General features: G+C 41.8%; 1 protein-coding gene across 1 annotated transcript in view; it reads left to right on the forward strand.

Moving 5' to 3' along the window:
• The window catches only part of PDLIM4 (PDZ and LIM domain 4), a 262,578-nt gene that overhangs the window by 237,368 nt on the left and 2,678 nt on the right, over positions 1-22,532 (forward strand). The window contains exon 6 of the mRNA XM_077473273.1: positions 17,426-17,549. Within this exon, the coding sequence (XP_077329399.1) occupies positions 17,426-17,549 (124 nt within the window). The remainder of the gene's footprint in view (positions 1-17,425; positions 17,550-22,532) is intronic.

Genomic DNA, 22,532 nt, shown 5'->3' on the forward strand with positions numbered 1-22,532 from the left:
TGGATTTTACGGTGTGTAACATAAAAGAATCATTGCTGGAGACAGGTCTTTCATAATTCTTGTTCATAGGTATATCCCAGAGCAGTGACTCAATGGGGAGTGGGAATGTGCTAACAAAAATGTATATTATAGTCTAATATTTCATATTCCGAGATATTACCATCAAGAAATTATAAAAAGGAATAGTAGCTTAGCTATTGTTTGCAACAAAGCACAGACAATAGGAATCAATAGAAACAATGGATTTCAACATAAGGTAGTCGTTTCATGGAACAGCATGGGCCTGTTAAGTTTATGCTTTAAAAGTTGACCATGGGTTGTATTATTACAATTTACAAGTGAGATAAGTAACCGTTTTCCAGATTTCCTATGGTTGTAGTTATTGAAGATGAAATATACTTTTATCAAAAGATGTAATATTTTCACATTTCACAATATTTTCACACTGATTTCTAGAATGGCAGTCATTTCTTGTTAGTTAATTTCTTTTTGGGACTGAACAAATATTGGCACTAATCTGATAACTCAGGAAGTACTGCATAGCTTTCTGTAACTATTATGTATAATGATAATAACTTCCTTGCCAACAGCAATACTTCTGCAAGCTATCTGCCAGTATCCAGTGTTAAACCCCACCACTGATCTGACCAAAGCATTATGAAAAAATGGATTAGTGTTACCATAGTGTGGTCACCACAGTCCTGCAGCCCTCCTTGTTCCTTTAGAACAATAGACAAAAATGCGTGGGATGTTTCTGCAGCTTTCATCATCATTTTGACTCTAAAAACACAAGTGTACTGTATGTAAAGCTCAGCAATAGATTCAAAGCTAGTTTATGTACAGACATTATCTCATTAGCCGCTTACATGACCTTTATATCACATTGTGTTCTTGGAGACAAAACAAAGACAAAGGTCACATATGTCAACATCTCTTAATGTCCTGCAAAGTTCTTGCCAGTTCATCATGTTTTCTGCTTTGGGCCACTAAAATGACTATATTACATGTATTTGTTATAAGCTTTTTAGGCTTCAGATTTTTTTAATGCATTTTATGAATTAAGGTATAAAATTTTTTTTGCCAAGGATCCAATCAATATTAAAGACGACCCTCTATATATACCATGTAATGCTTGTTGAAATTTGGTTCACTAACCATACATTGAAATTGGTGTGCTGTAAATGATTTTCTTGTCAACAAGAGGGCAATCTCATTCTCGCATATTGCTGAGCCCTTGCCAGTGTTTATTCTATCTTTTCTACATTTATCTCTACTCTAAATGGATAAGCAGAAATGTCTACAGTGGACAGTTTTTATGTAAAAAAAGGCATATAGCTGTCAGGTGATTTGCAGGTCATTACCAGAGACTACATGATAAAAACTACACACAAATAGAAATAAAAAAGAACTATAACTGATTTTTACTAATAGTGTTCTTAAAAATAACTAGACTGTTGAATCAAATTGCACTCATGACTCAAACAGCTGTAGTAAAATTCCCTGAAATGTTTCTATAATGTTAATCTAAATTTGTATGTTATGCTTAAAGTGATTGTAAAGGTAACATTTCTCTCTTTTTTTAAAATAATAAACATGCCATACCTACTTGCTCTGTGCAATGGTTTTCCATAGCGTGGCCCTGATCCCCCACCTGTGCTGTATGTTCAATATCCCTTTCTAGTGCCACCTTAGCAAGCTACTTGCTAGGGGAGCACTCATGTGGGCTCGATCCCAGGTGAAGAGGTAAAATTTACGGAAATTTTGAAGCCACTGGGAAAAACATTTTCTTCCCTGTAAAAAATGGAAATTTTCAGATAAAAAAAAAAAAAATTCAGTGTGGAGTAGGCTTACAAATTGAAAGTCTTTTGTTCCACTGGGAAGGTGAGGTGCAGTGTATATAACATGGCTATGCTTTAAATAAAAGTACAGCTTATTCAGTAAATAAACAAAACTTGTTTTTTTTTAAATGTTATTTATTATTATTTATAACAAGGACTGTTTATGTTAAAAACATTTCACCTATATATGAGAACAGGAACACCCCCTCCCCTTTTCTTATATTAACCACTTGCCGCCCGCCAATAGTCAAATGACGGCTGCAAAGTGGTTTCAAAATCCTGACCGGACGTCATAATCAATCAACGCAGACCTCCCCCAACCCCCCCCCCCCCCCGTCAGAGGAGCAGCCGCTCGGCTCTCCTCTACTCGGCTCTTCCTATTTACACTGTGATCAGCCGTGTCCAATAACGGCTGTTTACATTATTATAATATTTTTTTTTTTACTAGTAATGGCAGCGATCAGAGATTTTTATTGTAACATTGGACATTTTTGACACATTTTTGGGACCATTGTCATTTTTACAGCAATCAGTGCTATACAAATGCACTGATTCCTGTGTAAATGACACTGGCAGTGAAGGGGTTAACCAAGAGCTGGCAGTGGGGTTAAGTGTGTCCTAGGGGCATATTGCTAACTGTGGGGGGCTTGGCTGTGTTTTACAGATCCCTTATCTCTTCTGCTCCAATCACAGGGAGCAGAGATCAGTGTCACTTGTTGCTAGGCAGAACGGGGAGATGTTGTTTACATCGGCATCTCCCTGTTCTTCCTCCCAGTGAGACGATCGCGGGTATCCCCATGGCGATCAAGGACCCACGATTGGACCCACGGAGGTCCTGACCGGCACGCACACGATGGCACGGTGGAAAATTCAAAGGGACATACCTGTACGCCCATCTGCCTGTCCGTGCTATTCTGCCGACGTACATCGTCATTGTGCGCCAGTCAGGAAGCAGTTAAAGTGTTACTAAACCTACAACAGTAAGATCAGTCTGTATATGCAGTAAAGCATGCTCGTTATACTCTGGAGCCTAAAGGACTAATCTTCTTTATTGTGTAAATAGGCTGTTTGATCATGTCTCCTCTGATCCTCACTTTCTTCCAGTGTCCCCAACGCATCTACAGATAGTACAGAGGGTGTGGGACAAGCTGTGCATTTTCAATTTGGTGTGTATTGCTACAGAAGTTTTTTTTCTTGGAAGAGTGCATGTGATCAGCACATGACCAATCAGCACTGTCCAGACAGAGGGTCAGGAGTCTTGCAGTCTTATAGGACAGTGAGAGCACTATGAAAACTCCTTCTACAAGCTTCATAATTATCCAGAGTGAAAAGACAACTAAAGGCTTCAGTTTCACTTCCACTTTTATATAAAGCAAACCAATATCCACTATTGGTTCTTAAGTATGATAAGAGGGATCGGTAATGAACAGTTAGGAATAAAAGTTTTGAGGGGTTGAGCCAGTACCAAAATATAGGAAGTTTCCATTTGTATATCAGAGGGCTTCAGGCTTTGGGGATCTCAACTTATAGGTACTTGCAGGCACCAGAGCATCAGCTATGTAATCATGTTCTAACTTTATTCGTTTTTCTAAATAGAGAGAGCAGCTTTATTGAAACAGTCAACGAAAAACTTCTGACAAAAGTAACTCTAAAGTATTTGAGTTCATTCAGTTGCGCAGTAACAGAAGTTGTGGTTTCAACATCATCAACACATAACCACCTTTCAACTCTTACAACCCTCTTCACTGTGCACTTATCCACTTGTCACCCAGGTCAATTTTGACATTTCTCTCCTACATTTCTCTTCTGACGTCATAACATCTCGCCCGAGCTCCGAGCGATCATAGAGACCATCTGGTCCACTGGAAATCACTATGGTCACCATCTGGGGGCGGCGGACCCAGTCTCCGACTCACCGATGGAATCAGTGAGTCAGTAGAAGCACTGGAGGGCAGCGTGGGGGGATGTCTTTTCTCGTCACCTGTAAGAACGATCAAGTGGTGGAAAAACCATTATGATCATTCCTATGGTGTAGGAAATTGCTGGCTTAAAAAGCCGATATCCAAATGATGCCTGTAGCTGAAGGCATCATTCAGATATACCTGCTTAAAGTCAAGGACCTCATATGACATATGGCAGGCAGGAAGCGGTTAAACATTTGTATTTGAATGTTTCCTAGTTTAAACTTTATTTCACAGTGCTAAGAGATATATGCGTTTAAATCACCCGGGAACATGAAGCATGTAGGAATAAAATATGATGTTCTACAGTGATTTCCTGAAGATGAGAGAGTGTGTTGCCTAACAGATGGTAGAGAATTCTACCAAAGATCAAAGAATACAATATGGTATTTTAAAGAGATTTACATGAGTCACGCTCTCCAGCCTGCTGCTGGCACAGGGCAGCATCCTACTGTGTTAAGCACAAACACATAATAATAATAATAATAATAATAATAATAATAATAATAATAATAATATTAATAATAAGATAGCACCAAAAAAATATGATTTATGTTAAACTTCTCTTCAAACCTGGATAATTCAGAATAGGCTTGTGCTAGGAAGATGCATAAGTAGATATTACTTCCAGTAAAAAAATGCATTAAAAATATGCATTTCAACGCTGCTGGTCTCATGAAACCTCTTGCGAAACCATTTCCTGTCTATATGCATGCACTCTAGCAATAGCATTCTGTGAGAGAGGAGGGGAAAAAAAAATTTCCCTGTGAGTGACAGCAGTGGACAATGTCTGTGCAATGTGTGTCGAAAAAAAAAAACATCTAGTCTCCATTGGAAGATCCACTGTTTGACAGGATGCCAACATAGGAGTACAACTGGGAGACTGACAATGAATGTCATCACCCAGGAAGTGTGTGAACAAAGACCTTCCTGGCAGGATCAACAGGTATTATTGTAATAAAATCTGCAAATTTAAAATGATTAAAAACTATTTTTGAAAATGACATTAATCTGTAAAAGCTAATGCATTGGAGGGCTTGGTAGGCAGGGGAGAGTGGAATTTTAACTTTACCTGGAATTTGTACTTTTTTTGTCATTTGTAACAATAGCAATTTTGTCCACGCATACACACGTCTGCATGCCCAGGTCTTTAAGGCCTGGTTCTTCTGATCTATAGCCATTTTATATATGCTTAGGGAAAGAATAAATCACTTACTAATAACTGTACACACGGACAGATAATTGAGGCAGAAGGTTTGAGGCAACTATGGACTCTTCATGGTACAGCAAAGACTCATGCCGTGTACACACGGTCGGACTTTCTGACAGAAAAAATCAGATGGAATCTTTTCATCGGATATTCCGATCGTGTGTGGGCCTCATCTGACTTTTTTGTTTGAAAATTCTGACGGACCTAGAAATAGAACATGTTTTAAATTTTTCCGACGGAAACCATTCCTATCGGTAAAACCATTCATCTGTATGCTGTTCCGATGGACCAAAAACGACGCAAGGGCAGCTATTGGCTACTAAAATTCCTTTTTTCTAGTCCCGTCATAAGTGTTGTACGTCACCGGGTTCTAGACGATCAGACTTTGGTGTGATCGTGTGTAGGCAAGACCATTTCAGCGGAACTCTGTCGGAAACACCGTCAGAGATTATTCTGATGGAAAAACCGGTCGTGTGTATGCGGCATTACATACATATTTGTAAAAAAGTATACATTTATTTAAGGCAACAAATCATCATTAAAACAGTCCTATAAAGGGAAACGTATAATACACAGTATTAAATCTCTGAAGAAGAACTCGATACTTGGATGCATGTCCACCCAGACAGGAGGACCATGAATCTTCAGTCAGTCTTCCGAATACACAATGACAGTCATTCTCTGTCTTGTACACTTCTTGTGAGGTATTAGACACATTTCCATTAATACTGGAAGCTTGTGCTAGTAGTGTGAAAAGCAGCTGAGCTAACAAATGGCTTTTTTTTTTAAATCGACATATGGTACATTCATAAATATTCAATAAACTCATAAGATAAATAAAATACGTCCCCGATACATGAGGTGGCGGCTATCTCTTCGCTCCCATAGTTTTTTTTTTTTTACCAGCACAATACCCCTTTCATCTTTCAAAACGCCCCAAGAAAATATACTTTAAATCGATAGCAATGCATCTGATAAACGCTGCTAGCCTTTGTATACCAGTGCATTGGAGATCCACATTGTCTTCCTCACTAAAAGAATGGACATTATGTATGGACCGCATAGTGATGATGGAGAAGCTGATATTCACTTTTCTATTTGCAAAATAAAATCTCTAGCTTTTCAGCTATTTGGGAGGCATGGATCACTTATAAAATCTCTCAGATGTATCAGGAATTGTTGCGACACAACAAGTGATCTATTTTGGAGAAACAGCGTTCTCTCTGACGGTTGACCCGGTGAACCCAGGAGACCATGTGGAGGTACTCAGCTAAGAGTAGATGGAGGGGGTAGCTGGTGGGATCCCCCCCCCTCCGTCTGTCCCCCTTTTGTACGCGTCCCCTCTTTCTCCCTCACCTCCCCTTTCTATATTTTCTTTCCTATTCTTTCTTCGTTCTCGTTACCTGAGCTGACTGAAGTAGTAAACGACTGCATGATTAGGAGATTAAGAGCCCCTAAGAAAGTGCCCTTTCAGGTGGTTCTGAAGGATGCCTAGTGGGACAGTAGACCAATTTAGACTATGAAGCGCAATTAATAAGGAGGCCACTACACTCTTTAACTTTAGATAATGATGCATATCTGATCTTTTGCAACGTTTGGTCTTTCTTAGAATTTTTTTGTGTTCATTTGTCTGGACTACTACAAGTGGAACCTGTATCCTAATTTACTGCAATACATTATATATTTCTTGAAAAGCTGAAAATAATCTTTAAGTTTCAAAAGAAAATATGTCCCCATGGTGGGTCCATTGGAGATATTCTGCACATCTACTGGTTGCCGAGACTTCTGGTTAGAGGTGAGATGTATCACCCAAAAATGTACCTATTACCACATACCCTGGGATTCAGCCTTGTTCCTCCTGCACCATCATACCATACTGCTGAAGGCTTAGACATGCCCTGCTCTGCCCCACCTGCTTGATGCAGCCAAGAGCTGGATCCCATTGTCCATAGCTACGTGGTTTTCAAGGCTTGAGAGGTATACAATAACTCCAGAGACAAATTAATTATTAAATGGTTCTAGTGGCACAAATTAACCCACTCAGAAGCATACAAATCCATCATTACAGGATAGTTGGCGTCCATGTCACCCGAGTAGGCAATAGAGTCCTGAGTGGGGGGGGGGGGACTCCTTCCTCCTCTTCATCCCTTCCCCATTCCCTTTTTTTTTGTATTCTGTATTCTCTTTTCTTCTACTTTTTCCTCTTTTATTTCTAGATTTCCCTGTTCCTCCTAGTTCTTTTAAAGATTGCAATCGGTTCTACCAACTTATGGAAGATTTACATTTTCTTCATGAGTGGAAGGTGTTATTCAAACAACATTACATTCTACCGTATGTGGCTGTATGAAGTTTCCTGTAAGCTGATGGATTTTACGTCGTTTAAATGTGTATTCATACCTTCTCTCCATATATTCAGCATGTTGATATTGTTGTATTGTTGTATGATATGTACCTTACTATTCATAAAGAAATTATTATTAAAAAAAAACACATAAAATATAATTTACATAAAAAACAAAATGTATTCAATAATTACAACAAATATATAGGGATGGGCCGAACACCTAACCCCACCCCCCTGTTCGGTTTGCACCAGAACATCTCGAACATGAAAAATCAAAAGTCCTCATTTTGAAGGCTTATATGCAAGTTATTGCCATAAAAAGTATATGGGGACCTGGGTATTGCCCTGGGGGACATGTATCCATTCAAAAAAAAGTTTTTTAAAACCATTGTTTTTAAAAGAGCAGTGATTTTATATGATGCCTAATGTGAAATAAAAAATGAAAAATTCCTTTAAGGCCACTTTCACACTGAGGCACTTTACAGACACTCCTGCAAAGCCCCTGTAAAGCGCCTCTACTGTCACTCCAGTGTGAAAGCCCTCGGCTTTCACACTGGAGCGGTGCGCTTGCAGGGCTTTAAAAAAAGTCCTGCTAGAAGCATCTTTGCAGCGCTTCAGGAGCAGTGTATATGCCGCTCCTAAAGCACCCCTGCCCATTGAAATCAATAGGCAGCTCCACCAAAGAGCCTCGGCAGTGGTGCTTTGAGAGTGCTTTTACCCATTTTTCGGCCACTAGCGGGGGTTAAAAACGACCTGCTAGCGGCACGAAAAGAGCTGTTAAATTGACGATAAAGCGTCACTAAAAATAGCCACCTCTGATATACTGGCACCAGATCCAATGCATGTGGCTGGCGACCAATGTCCGCAGGCCACCCGCGATCGCTCCGCAGAGAGGCAGAACGGGTATCTGTGAGTGTAAACAAATAGATCCCCATTCTGTCAAGGGAGTAGAGAGAGATCATCTGTTCCTAGTGATCAGGAACAGCATCCTCTCTCTTTTCCCAGTCAGTCCACTCCCCCCATAGTTAGAATCACTTCCCTAGGGAACACGTTACCCCTTGATCACTCCCTAGTGTTAACCTCTTCCCTGCTTGTGTCATTTATACAATAATAAGTGTATTTTTATAGCACTGATCACTGTATAAATGTCATTGGTCCCAAAAAAGTGTCAAAAGTGTCTGATCTGTCGTAGTGATCTGATGACACAGTCCCACTAAAAATTGTTGGTCACCACCATTACTAGTAAAAAAATAAATAATAATAAAAATGCCATAAATCTTTCCCTTATTTTGTAGATGCTATAACTTTTGCACAAACCAAACAATATACGCTTTTTGCATTGGTCCGAAAAATGAGAACAAAAAAGCTCCGCCTCCTGGGAGGCCACTGGCCGCCTGCCTCTCTGCTTTGGCAGTTCCTTTATAAGCAAGGGGCGGGCCACCCGGTTACGTCACCCGGTGACACTCGGTGACCCGGTGATACCACCCCCTCCTAATGTTACGTGAAACAAGTGAAACCATAAAAATGAAAAATTCCTTTAAGTATCATGCCGGGGGGGGGGGGTTCCCAATAGTCTGCCTTGAAAGTGGCGCATTTAAAGGAAAAAATGTAATTTAAACATGTTCATAGCTGTAATGTATTGCCGACTCCTGGCAATACAGATTAAAAAAAAATGGCATAGGGTCTCCCCCAGTCCATACCAGGCCCTGTGGGTCTGGTATGGATTTAAAGGGGAACCCCACACCAAAATAAAAAAAACGGCGTGGGCCCCCCTAAAATCCATACCAGACCCTATCTAAGCATGCAGCCTGGCAGGTCAGGAAAAGTGCCCCCTCTGCTGAACCATACCAGGCCACATACCCTTAACATGTGGGGTGGGTGCTTTGGGGTGAGGCTCTGTGCCCCCCACCCAAAGCACCTTGATGGGTATAAGGGCCTCTTCCTAACAATCCTGGGCTGTGGTTGTCAGGGTCTATGGGTGGGGGGCTTATTAGAATCTGGAAGCCCCCCCCATATGTGAATGGGTATCAAATACCCCCTACCCATTCACCAAAAAAGTGTCAAAAACTAAGAAACACAATTGTTGACAAATCCTTTATTAAAAAAATTCAAAATAAATAGTGGCCCACAATCCATCATCAATCATGTTGCCCGCTGGACCCGAAGAATATAAGAAAAAAAATAGAAGAAAAAAAACAGGTGCTGAAAAATTGGGCCTTAGGTGTTGATGGTGCCTTAACAATGTAATCCCTCACAGTTGCTCTCGCTGGGCACAGAAATGGTCAAGCAGAAAAATTGGGCCTTAGGTGTTGGTGGTGCCTGAACACTTTTATCCCTCACAGTTACTCTTGCTGGGCGCAGGGAGGGGCCCTGCTGTTAAAAATTTGAAAAAATAAATAAATTACATGCACTTGTCAAACAGGTGCAGAAAAAAATGGGCCTTAGGTGTTGGTGGTGCCCTAAACCAAAAATATGGTTGTAAGCTAGCATAATCAAGATTCAAGAATAGAATAGGCAGCATAGGAAGTCTTCAAGGACCCACAATCCCTAGCTAATTCAATCAGTTACATCAGCATCAGGGGCTTGATAGCTGCTGTTGATCAAGGACTGATTCATTTTGATATATGTCAACAGTGTCTGTAGACAGAGGCACTCCTTTATCCATTACAAAACCCTCAGCAGTACTAAATGTCTGTTCAGAAAGCACACTGGATGCAGGACAGGCCAGTAGCTCGATTGCATATTGAGTAAGTTCTGGCCAATGGTCCATATTCAAAACCCAGTAACCCAGTGGATGCTCAAGTGGAATGGTCTACAAGTCTGCTCTTAGCCCTAGATAATCCTGCACTATATGATGCAGACGCTGGCAATGGTTGATTAAACCTAACAGCCCTGGGAGCTAAGGACTAAGGAATTGTTTAAAGGCATCTCCACCACTCTTCCTCTGACCGAACAAAGTGTCAGAAACACGTTGTCCAGGAATGGTAACCTTCCAGTGTTTGGAAAGGTGTTACACACATTTTTCATAAAGGCACCCTGAAGATGTTTCATCCTCTGCTCCCTCGGCGAGGACAGGTTGAGCTCTGCAACTTTACCCTTGTAACGTGGATCAAGAAGGGTTGCCAGTCAGTAATGATCCCTCTCCTTGATACCACAAATCCTTGGGTCCTTTTGCAGGCTTTGCAGAATCAGGGATATCCATGCAGAGTAAGTTTGAGGAGGCATGAGATTCTGAGACCTCTTGGTCACTAAGGATGACATTGTCAGGAACTACCTCCTCCCAGCCACGTACAACTCCTAGGGTTTCTGGGGACTGAAAACCATCCATTGAAGACTGCTGTATGTTATCCTCTACATCCATGCTGACACAATCCTCCTGTTCCTTCTGTGTGTTTGGCAGCCCCATGGGAATGCTATCTGCATAAAGGGGGCTTTGAGAGGAAAGGAAGTCCTCCTCTTCCTCCCAGGGCTGGTGCAAGGATTTTTGGCACCCTAGGCGAAACCTCATTTTGCCGCCCCCCCCCATTGGCCCCGCCCCTGACTCCACCCCCAGAATACCGCTTCACCAGTGCTCAACAATTCCGCCTCACCAGTGCCCATAAATTACAGACTTGAGGGGACATTTGGCAGATCAGTCAACATAATAGATATCTATACACTCACATTTTAAAATTAAATTTCATGGTCATCACATTCACATAATGTTATTCTCATTAAGGCCCCTTTCACACTGGGGCGGTGCGGGCGTCGGCGGCAAAGCGCTGCTATTTTTAGCAGCGATTTACCGTTGTTTTAGCGGCGGTCTGCGTTTAACCCCCGCTAGCGGCCGAAAAAGGGTTAAAACAGCCCGCAAAGCACCACTGCATTGATTTCAATAGGTAGGAGCGGTTTCACCGCTCCAAATATGCGGCTAGCAGGACTTTTTTCACCGTCCTGCTAGCGCACCGCTCCAGTGTGAAAACCCTCCGGCTTTCACACTGGAGTGAAAGGGGCCGGTTTTTTCAGGCACTATACAGGCGCTATTTTTAGCGCTGTAGTGCCTGAAAACCGCCCCAGTGTGAAAGGGGCCTAATAGAAAGCAACAGTTTTTTACTTACCTCACGGTCACACCAGTAACCTGTTGCTGGCATCAACTGTATTTGCCAGCCTGTGTACCTGCCTCGTGTGGAGTGGTGCCTCTTCTCTTCCTGTTCCAGCTAGCCCAGGCTGCGCGCACCTGACCCCAAGCCCAGAGAGCGGCCTTTAAGCGCCACGCCGACGTCGCCCCCGTTTTATCCCATGATGATGCATGCTGCATCCATCCTCCATCCATCCTCCATTCCAGGAGAGCGTGGGGGCGGGGCCAGGGGTGCTGTGCTATCAAATGACACGTGTCATCATGTCACAGAGGACTGAGGGGGGGGACAGCTGCTGCTGTGCCTGTGTGTTATCATCATGAGTAATGTCACAGACCGTCGGACTGACAGAGAATGGAGGGGGGGGAGGGGGGGCGGCTGCTGTGCCTGTGTGTTATCATAATGACGACTCCCCCTCCCCCCTCCATTTTCTGTCAGTCCGACGGTCTGTGACATTACTCATGATGATAACACACAGGCACAGCAGCCGCCCGCCCCCCCTCCCCTCCACTCTCTGTCAGTCCGATGGTCTGTGACATTACTCATGATGATAACACACAGGCACAGCAGTCGCCCGCCTCCCCCCCTCCCCTCCACTCTCTGTCAGTCTGACGGTCTGTGACATTACTCATGATTCATCAGCTGCTGCGTGTCATCATCATCATGACTAATGCCACACAGTCACAGACGGACTGACAGAGAGCGGATCGGAGGAGGGGGGGCGGATCGGAGGAGGAGGGGCGGATCGTAGGAGGAGGGGCGGATCGGAGGAGGAGGGGGAGTGGGCGGCTGCTGCCTTTGAGCGAGGTGATACTATAACAGAAGAGAGGATTACTGGAAAGCCAGAGCGGGGCGGGGCGGGGGGGAGGGCGGATGGCGCTGTTGCTTGACATGGCACTGGCACAGTAGTAGTTGCAGCAAGGACAGTGCAGCCAGCCAGGAATAAAATAACCAACGGCCGGGCGCCCTAGGCGGCAGTGTGCCCCAGGCGGTTGCCTAGTCTGCCTAGTGGTAGCGCCGGCCCTGCTTCCTCCCGCTAGTCTGCCTCAAGGGCCTTGTCCATGATTCTACAAAGTATGTGATCCAACAGGAAAACTAGAGGTATAGATGCATGCATTAGCTGGCATAGTGACAGGACAGTGCATGTATCTTTTATCAGCAGCCAGTGGCATTGCGAAAAGAAGCCAAGCCCCCCTTAGTCTGTGCTTGTGCCATTCTCACACAGGTACTCATTGATGACCCTCTGTTGCATGTGCAGCCGCTGAAGCATTGCCAATGTTGAGTTACACCTGGTGGACATGTCACAAATGAGGCGGTTGGTGGGCAGATTGAATTCCCATTGAATGTAAACCAGCCGAGCACTGGCATCTTATGACTGCCGAAAATGGCCACAACGTTTCTGACCTGCCTCAGAAGATCTTGTAAGCCTGGGTACCTGTTCAAGAAACACTGCACCACCAAATTCAGGACATGTTCCAAGCATGGAACATTTCTCAAGTGTCCCTGTCAGAGAGAAGGTTGGTGCCCTTGTTGTATACGACCATTCCTAGCTCAAGCGCACATGGCGTCAACCACCACTGAGCCTGCCCTTGCAGAGCTGACAAAATCTCTGCCCTGGTGTGGCTCCTCTCCCCTAAACAGACCAACTGAAGTAACACATGACATATTTTAGCCTAAATGCTTGTGTAGCCCCTTGAACACTTAGGCACTGCTGGTTCAGAGGACAATTCAGCAGAGGCCATAGAGGAAGAAGAAGAGGAGGGGGTGGAGCAGACAGATGTGGCAGAATCACCACCAGCTTTTTGGAGGTTGTGGTGGTGGAACAAGCTCCAGCACTGAACCCTGTCCTGCGTCAACCATGGCTGGGACAGTTTTTTTTTTTCATGGTTCAGCAACCGGGGTAGCAAAATTTGCCTGGTGAAATCAACAGGTGGTGTACTGCTAGCAGATTTCATTCAGATTTAGGGATAAAGATCCTAGATAAGGAGCAAGGAGAAGTCTGCATTTTTTTATGATGTGGTTCTTTCGGGTGCTGTTGCCAATGGACTGCAGCCAAGCAGCTGGTGCTTCGGCCATGCTTGATCCGCTTCAGACAGAGATTGCAAACAGCAATGCTGTGGTCTGCTGCACATGTGTTGAAAAAAGCCCACACCAATAAACTATTGGAAGTCAGTGGGGAGTCAGCAGTGCCCTTCACCTGTGGAGCTCTGTGGTATGATGCAATAGGGTGGCTGCCTCATTGGAGTTGTGCCTCCTCCTCCTCACTTTCCTCCTCTGTTCTCTCAAAGTAAAGTCAGTGTCCTCATCATCCCCTCCCTCCTCATCGCTGGAGCAAACTTGGCAGTGTGCTTCAGCTGGGGGAACATGACTGCTAGTTTCTTGTCCGTCATTGGCACTCCCTCTCTCTAGGCTCACGTTACTCCCTTCCTCAACTTAGGAACCAACATCGGAGCATTCAAATAGCTGCAAATCCTTCAGCAGCACGTAACTGACACTATGATTGAATAATTCAGGTGACTTCTCCGTGCATGATGGTGGGGCTATGGAAGGAGTAGCTGTGGACAAGAAGCTGGTGGAATAGGCCGATTTGGCTGCTGCGATGGAAGGCAAACTAGTATGAGCCTGGGTGATGGAGGATGGCTTAGCTATTCACTCCACCAACTATCCTGCATGTTGTGGCTCAATAACACGGCCAGCAGCAGAAAAAAAGGCCCGCGACCACCACTTTTTCCTGTAGACATAGAGGCTGCTTGCCATCCTTTAGTAGCCTGTGAGCATCTGCCTCTCCTTGTTGGCCTTTTGGACATGATGGGGATTTTTATAACTTTGAATAGGATGTGGGGTGGGAATATGGTGCTTGGATGCAATACGTTTGTGCTTGGTGCAAAATAAACCGTTTTATTATTGTTTTTTATTTTTGGGGGGATTTTTATAACTTTTTGCTATAGAGTGTGGGATGGGAATATAGTGCTTGGGTGAAATTCTTGTGCTTGGTGCACTAGAAACCATTTTATTAGGCCGCGTACACACGCGGGGACTGTTCGCTCAACTTTGTCCGCTGAACAGTGTTTCGGCGGACAGTCCGCTCGTGTGTGGGCTTTCAGCGGACAGTTTCAGCGGACAGTCTGCTGAACAAAGTTTTTCGGAAATTCCGAAAAACTGTCCGCTGAAACTCTGTTTCAGCGAACAGTCCCCTCGTGTGTAGGCTTGTTTGTCAAACTAAGTTCCGCGCATGCTCAGAAAGGATTTACACGCCGAAGTTTGCATTGCAGTGTATAGGACGTCGTATTTTTCGTCCCGTCGTACGTGCCGTTCACGTCATCGCGCACGGTTTCAGTGGACTGTTCGTTCGTCGTGTGTGGGCAAGTCCGTCCATGCTAATTTTGAGCGGACTGTCCGCTGAAACTGTTTGACGGACAAAGTTGAGCGAACAGTCCCCGCGTGTGTACGCGGCCTTATAGTTTTGTTTTTGTTTTTTAATAAAGAAAATAAGGGTGCAGCAACTGTGATTTTTTTTTTTTTTTTTTTTTACCGATGCTGCAAAAAGAATAAATAAAAAAAAAAAAATGTAAAAAAAAATAAAAAATCAAAAAGCCAAAAACAGAAAAGGGAACAAATGATGCAGAGGAGGAATGGAAATTATGCCCTACATATTTTGGTGCTGCTGCAGCAAAAAAGGAAAAAAATATATGATAATAATAATAAAAAAAAAAAGGAAGCCACTCCTGACGCAGGAAGATCCATCAACATTCAGAATGCCTCTTTTTACAAATACTGATTCCCAAATCGCTTTATTTACCAATATGCTGTTAAACTGATGAACTCAATATAAATGATTGCAGCACCATCACTTTGTAAGTCATGCAGTTTTGTCTTTGATAGCAATTAACAGTAATCATTCAAAATCACAAAATGTTTCTAGTTTTGAAGACTAGACAAATGGGAGCTTGGGGCATATTTCTAAATTAATTTGTAACTGTGGCTAAATAATTCCCTGTCTTTCATGCATGTAGTTAAGCATAAACAAAGCTATTATTAAAGCAATCACACCTAACACAGGTTAGAAAGCATTGTAGTTTTCTTTCAGCCAGGAAAAATACTTCAAAATCATTAAAAATCATTACTATGTAACCTTTGCATCGGAGTTTGTTCTGTTGTGTTAGTTAGCATGTATCCCCTGTTCATCCAAATCAGTGTATTTACTGTGTCCAACACATCCAAAGGCTAATTTTTGCATATCCAGGAGGTACAGGTGCATCCAGCCCCACTGCCTGCAGCATATCAAAGTCTATAGGAAGCTAAAATACCCTGCAGCTGAATGTCATTGGACGCTGTACCAAAAATTACTTTAAAAGTAGGAGAAAGCAAGTCTAAAGCATCTTACAAGCGATCGGACTTTCCGACAACAAAACCGTGGAACTTTGTCCCAAGGTTGTTGGCTCAAACTTGTCTTGCATATACACGGTCACACAAATGTCTGGGCTCCTTCTGCTAATTTCATGTTAGTAGAAGTTTGGTGAGCATTGATTCTTGTTTTTCATTTAGCGCTTTTCAGTTCGCGCTTTTCATGTATTGCTTTTCAGTTAGTTTCTGAATGGCCGTTCATCAACCAAACATGTTGCGGAATCGGAGGAGATAACGTGTTATTTATTATTGGCCTTGGAGTTTTTGCTTTGACATTATTTTTTTTTGGTTGAATAATGATTTGATTTGGTAAATTTTCTATATTTTTGGATGCATTGGATGCACTTTTTGGTTATTCCCTTTTGGCAGATAGCATGTCTTTTTTTTTTATAATGCACAATAAAAAAAATTGTGTAGAATATTACTTGGCTATGTGTTTAACTTCAAATGACAGTTTGGGAGTAGGCAGTTACATTTTAAAATATACAATGTAAAATTGACAAGGGACACCAACATAGTTGTATCTTTGTTCTTAAAATTTAGGGTATAACAGTGTTGTGGTAACTTGCACAAATTAAAAAAAAAAAAAAACATAATATTCTTGATATCACTAGAAAAAAAAGCCTTTGAAAATTTGTTTGCAAAAACTCCATCAGTATAACCAGCAAAGCAGCTTCATTATTATCCCATTAAAGAAGAAGAGAATTGTGCGCTGCATTAGAAGATTTCATAATTTGCCAAATCACGAATGTTAATTCTCCATTATGGACGCTAGTTTACAAATGAGTCCAGATAAACAAATGTTTGCATATTTGAACTATTAAACCTAAAAAAAATAAAATGTAAAAGTAGAAAACCCAATTGATGTAATTATATAGAAAAGGAACACATTCCAACCAATGGGAGACCAAAGTGTTCTGAATCTGTGTTTTGGAGGTGGTGTTTTGCCAGATTGCATGACATACCTAACTATGCTGTAGCCACCAAAGTTGAAAGGTAGTAGCAGTGGTATGGTTAGGAGCAAGTTTACACCAAAGGCATGTTTGTTTGCCTAAATGTGTGCAATTATGCATAGAAAGGTATCCCAGAACAAGGAGCTGCCGTTTTTAAAGGAAATTAATAGTGGTTTTGTATGCATTTTGATTCTTTCTTTATTATGGTCAGGTCTATGAAATAAAAATGTTAATTATATTGCTTAAAAAAATGACATATTACTTTTTTTTTGCATTTTCATGTTCTTCCACCTGGTGGGGTACTGTGCACCTTTTTACATGTTAGTGAGAATAGTTTTACCTGCCTTATAACAAGGTTCTCTTGAATCCAACTTTGCATTAACTGCTTGCACATGACTTACTAAGTTTTACAAGCAAGTAAAGTGGTAGACATCCAGGTTTCTGTCATAATTTCACTAGACCATCTAATGCAGCAGTTTCTGAGGTGTCTAAAAACCCCATGCTTAGTTCTCCAAATGGAATTCTCAGCCAATTTGTAAATGTTTTGGGCAATGACTGTTTCAAACACTTAATACATTTTTCTTTTTAATATGTTGGCAGGTGAGAGAGTAGAAACCAGACCAACCAGCTCAAGAAATGTCAAATCACCAGTGTCTAAACTCGGCAACCCACTGAGTGGCCCACAGATGCTCCCAGAATGCACCAGATGTGAAAATGGAATTGTGTAAGTTAAAAGCATTAAAGTAGAATTATAAGCTCTACACAAACAAACAAAAAAAACTTTACATCAGCAGAAGACAAAGTTTAGGGCTTTTATTAATTTAACAAATGCCATAAAACTACAGAAATTACCTTTCCTCTTTTTCTCTAGTAGTGATGCCACTTCTGCCCTCAAGAATTGCTCCTGGTGGTGTAATTTATACAAATAAAACAAATTATAGAATACAATGTATACTTTTTATTTGTAGTAAAAGCATTTTTTTTTTAAATGTTCAAAGTCAGATTTATTTATGTATTTTAATGGGTTTTGTGTAAACAACAGACGGATGCTTTGAAAATATTTAAAGGTATGTAAACGCCGGGGCAGTTGCTTATGCTGGCCCATGTGCACCCACACCTAAAGGATTGTTTGTATGGACTATCTCGGTACTTGATAATAAATAACGAATAATAAGTAATAAAAATATATAAAGTTTAATAAGGACAAGAAAATAAACAGACATGAAATCATTTAAAATTGTATCCACCGCAATTGACAAGCTATGTCTAAGCAGTTTCCTCTACTAGTTTCACGGCGAACCGCTTCCTCAGGAGGATAATCTATACAGAAAATAACAAATTTGAGCAAGGCATAATCAACACAGCAAACAGTATGTATGTGTGTATGTATATATATATATATATATATATATATATATATATATATATATATATATATATATAAAATCAAAAATCTTTACAATACAGGTTAAGTTAAGGAGACCAGCCCACCCACACAGGTGGAAATCGCAGATCACCGGACCCATCAATCCCCCCCCCCCCCCGGCGGCGGACACGGGGGACTGTATTTAACAGACTCTAATTAAGAGATATATAGCTAGTGTTAAAGATTAAGTTATAAAGTCTTTGTTCCAGTACACACACAGGTGTGACCAGGTGGCAAGGAAACTGAATGAGTGATATTGCGAGTAGAGTAGAGGAAAGAAAAAGGGGGGGAGAGAGGAAAGGAGGGGAAGGAAAAGGCATGGGAGGGGAGAAGAAGGATGAGGGGAAAAAAGGGGGGAAGGGAAAAGTTGAGGGTGTGGTAGAGTAAAGAGCAAGAAAAGAGAAAAGGGGTGGGTAGACAGTGACCTAGTTAGAATGGCAAGCAGGACAGTGACCCAAGGGCAGCTCTTAAGACTGATGCAAAAGCCATTCAGTAGCCATAGGTAGAAAAGGAGCCCTGGAAAATACTTAAGTCTGCAAGACATACAATAAGAATGTAGTAATAATGTTTTTGGTTGCTGAAAAAAACGAATATAAACACAAGGGTTACAGGGCACTAGAAAAACCTGGTCCTCCAGTGCTGAATAAAGAGCACTGACCTGCAATTACACCCGCCCCCCGCAACAGCCCGACATGAAGAGTCTGACGATACTGCTCACACAAAATAAATAAATAAATAAATAAATGAGCTCCCCAGGGTTCTAAAAACTTCAGAAAATGAAGATGAATTATGTATTTTGTTAGGGATTCCCCAGTGCTGCACACAGTATGATCCTGGCACCTAGAATAACACTGAATGATTTTCCTACAATATATACAGTAAAGCGTTTAGTGTTTTGTCTCTCCATTTCCTTTGTCTAGGGACTAACAATGTTAGAACCATTTTGTTATTTGATCCATTTTGTTCAAAAGGTGATCATGAATAAATTAAAGGATCGTGACTGGTCCTATCTAATAGGAATGGATTTAAATCATCAATACCAATTTTCCTAATTAGAAATTAATTTACAGTTTGTCTCCAAAAAGTTTCTGATCTCTGACTACTATGATTGGACTACTTAGATACTTTTATCTTAACAGCTTCATAATTTTTTTTAATACCACAAACCTCTGATGTTTCAGGCTAACACTGTCAGAATATATACTCAGTTATTGCATATTATTTCATATTATTATTGATTTCCCAGTGACTGTGGTGAATTTCACTTTTTTAGGTCCTAGAATTGCAAATGTTTAAAATGGGACTGTATTCAAAGATTTCTGAACCACACCATGCACACTAAAACCTCTTGCAGCACATTGGCAATGCATAGCATTTTGTGCACGTTGTCTTGGACCTGTCATGTAGCTGTGATAAACAAACTAGTGAAGCATCACAAAAATTCTACTATACATTTGTACTCATTGGGTGCAAAATACTAATGAAGGTGATTTTTGACCAAATTTTCTAAGCTATAACAATTAATATTATTATTAGCAATTACAAGCCCATGAGAGGTAGATATAATAATCACATGGTTGAAAAGCTTGGTAAATTGAATCTGTTTGTCTTATATTACCTCTTCCCAATTGTTTGGCACTCCTTTATTGTCTCACTCCTTCTCCCTTCACCTTAATAGATAACTAAATCTTTAAATAAATGAATCCCAACCCTCCCCAGCTTGTGCTAGTTGCACCCCCTTGTACTTAAATTAGCAGGTTACTCTGTCTAGGAGCCACCACTGGAGCTCCACCCTGCGTTAGGCTTCTTGGCCTGTAGAGCCACACCGTATGGCGCATGCGCAGGCTATTGAGAAAAGCTGCTTATACAGAGTACCACGTGGTTCTGCTGACTGAAAAGTGGACCAGAATGCCAAGGCCATGGCTCCTGGATCCTGTTTAATGTAAGGTAGTATAAATAGCATGGGCATTAAAAGAATAGTTACCTTTTAAATGTTTTTTTTTTGTTTTGTTTTTTGGTGCTATAAATTTGACTAGCCTTTACAGCCCCATTTCCTTGTTTAACTGGACATTATTGGACATTATTCACCACTCATGCTTGTTTGACCTGAATGTCCTGAAGATTGTTATTTATGACTGACCACCAGCCCCTGCTAGTTAGTACAAAATTCATCTTTTCAACTTGCAGAAGGTGTTTGCTAATTATCAAAATAATCTGGCAATTTGTTTTTGTTTCAGACCTGACTATTCTTTATCCCAGTTTGCTAGGTTATTGTATGTGGCAAGCTTTATAAACATCGCATTCTTGCTGGTTGGCTTTCTGCCCACACAGGATGAAACTCACATGATGCTGGAGATGTCTGCGATTGTATACATTTATTGTCTTACAGGGAATGCTTAAAAGGGCAGTGACATGTTTGTCCTTTTGCTAGAATACATTCTGTGCATGAGTTTAGGTTTTTATTTTTGTTTAAATCTTTATTGAATGTTAGTGTGCTGCATTGCCGTTCATATTTACTCCTGCGCACCTTGCATGTGCAGTGCAGCCATGATGCACGGTGACACACTACCGCATGGTGTAGTGTGCTTTGTAACAAAGAATAGTAAGGGCCCGTTCATATCAAAGTGATGCAGTCATGCATACATTACTGCGTGGATTGCTGCAAACTTCATGTTAGTAGGATACAGTTTTATTTAATCTGAATAGCACTGCAAAACACCGCCTGAGTATACAAATTTTGGGGTAGTAGCAGGAAGTGAAGCTTGTCAGTGTTGTATGAAATTAATGGGGATTTTATTGCACTGAAGTGGACAGGGCTGGTGTGAATGGGTCCTACATGCACTTTTTTTGCATGTTATGACTGGTCACCTGGTAATAGTGACTCTGGAGCCTTAGGCCGCGTACACACGGGCGGACTGTTCACCCAACTTAGTCCGCTGAACAGTGTTTCAGCAGACAGTCCGCTCGTGTGTGGGCTTCAGCGGACTGTTTCAGCGGACAGTCTGACGAACAAAGTCTTACGGAATTTCCGTAAGACAGTCCGTTCAAACTTGGTTTTGTCCGTCCAAACTTGGTTTCAGCGGACAGTCCGCTCGTGTGTAGGCAAGTTGGACGGACTAAGTATCGCGCATGCTCAGAAAGGGTTTACACGGCCGAAGGTTGCATTGCAGTGTATAGGACGTCGTTTTTCTAGTCCCGTCGTACGTGCTGTACACGTCATCACGCACGTTTTCAGCGGACTGTTCGTTCATCGTGTGTGGTCAAGTCCGTTCATGCTAATTTTGAACGGACTGTTTGTCGGATTGTTTGACGAACTTAGTTGGGCAAACAGTCCGCCCGTGTGTACCCGGCCTTAGGGGGATTCCTACCTCCCCATTTGGGCGCATTTGAGAGGTGATGCATGATGTATAATATTTACATTGCAAAGCTACAGTACCCACTGTACATATTACCCAGCGCCTGTATTTTTCACTTTGGTCAACATGCATGTTATAAGACATAAAGTATGGTTAGGCACGATTATGTAGGCTACTTTCACACTGGGGCAGGGGTACGTTAGCAGTAAAGCACCGCTAGTTTTAGCGGCAATTTACCGCTGTTACAGCAGCATTTTTTTTTGGACACTAGAGTGGCACTTTTAACCCCCACTAGCAGCCAAAGAAAGGGTTAAAACCACCCATGTTGCCTTGCTGCCGAAGTGCTTTGCAGGTGCTTCAGCAGCGCTGCCCATTCATTCCAAAGATGCTGCTTGCAGGACTTTTTTTCCTGTCCTGCAAGTGCACCACCCCCTTGGTAGAAGCAGTCAGGGTTTCACACTGGGGAGGAATGAGAGGCGCTTTTCAGGCACTTTTTAGGCGCTTTACTTTTAGTGCTAATACTCCTGAAAAGTGCCCCGCTGTGAAAGGGGTCCTACTCTGGTATTTTTTTTACTTTAGGTGGATTTTATGATGTCAGAGGTCAGGGGGTGGCTTCCTACACTGGTTTTTGATTGGTAGATTTTAAATGATTTTGCACTGTATTATGTACTCAATGCCTGATGAAGGGGTACTGTGTGACTCCAAAATGTTGTACCACTGTGATGTGGTCATCTTGATAAATGTTTGGACATTATCTTAAAAATCATTGGGGTGCTTGCAATATACAGTGGGGGAAAGAATTATTTGATCGCCTGCAGATTTTGTAAGTTTGCCCACTTACAAAGAAATGAAGGGTCTATATTTATTACTATAGGTGTATTTTAAACAATAGAAACTGAATATCAACCACAAATACAGAAAAAAA

The sequence above is a fragment of the Lithobates pipiens genome, unplaced genomic scaffold, assembly GCF_037356315.1.
Source record: "Lithobates pipiens isolate NorthernLeopardFrog02 unplaced genomic scaffold, aLitPip1_a1.2 Scaffold_8, whole genome shotgun sequence".
Taxonomy (NCBI): Eukaryota; Metazoa; Chordata; class Amphibia; order Anura; family Ranidae; genus Lithobates; species Lithobates pipiens.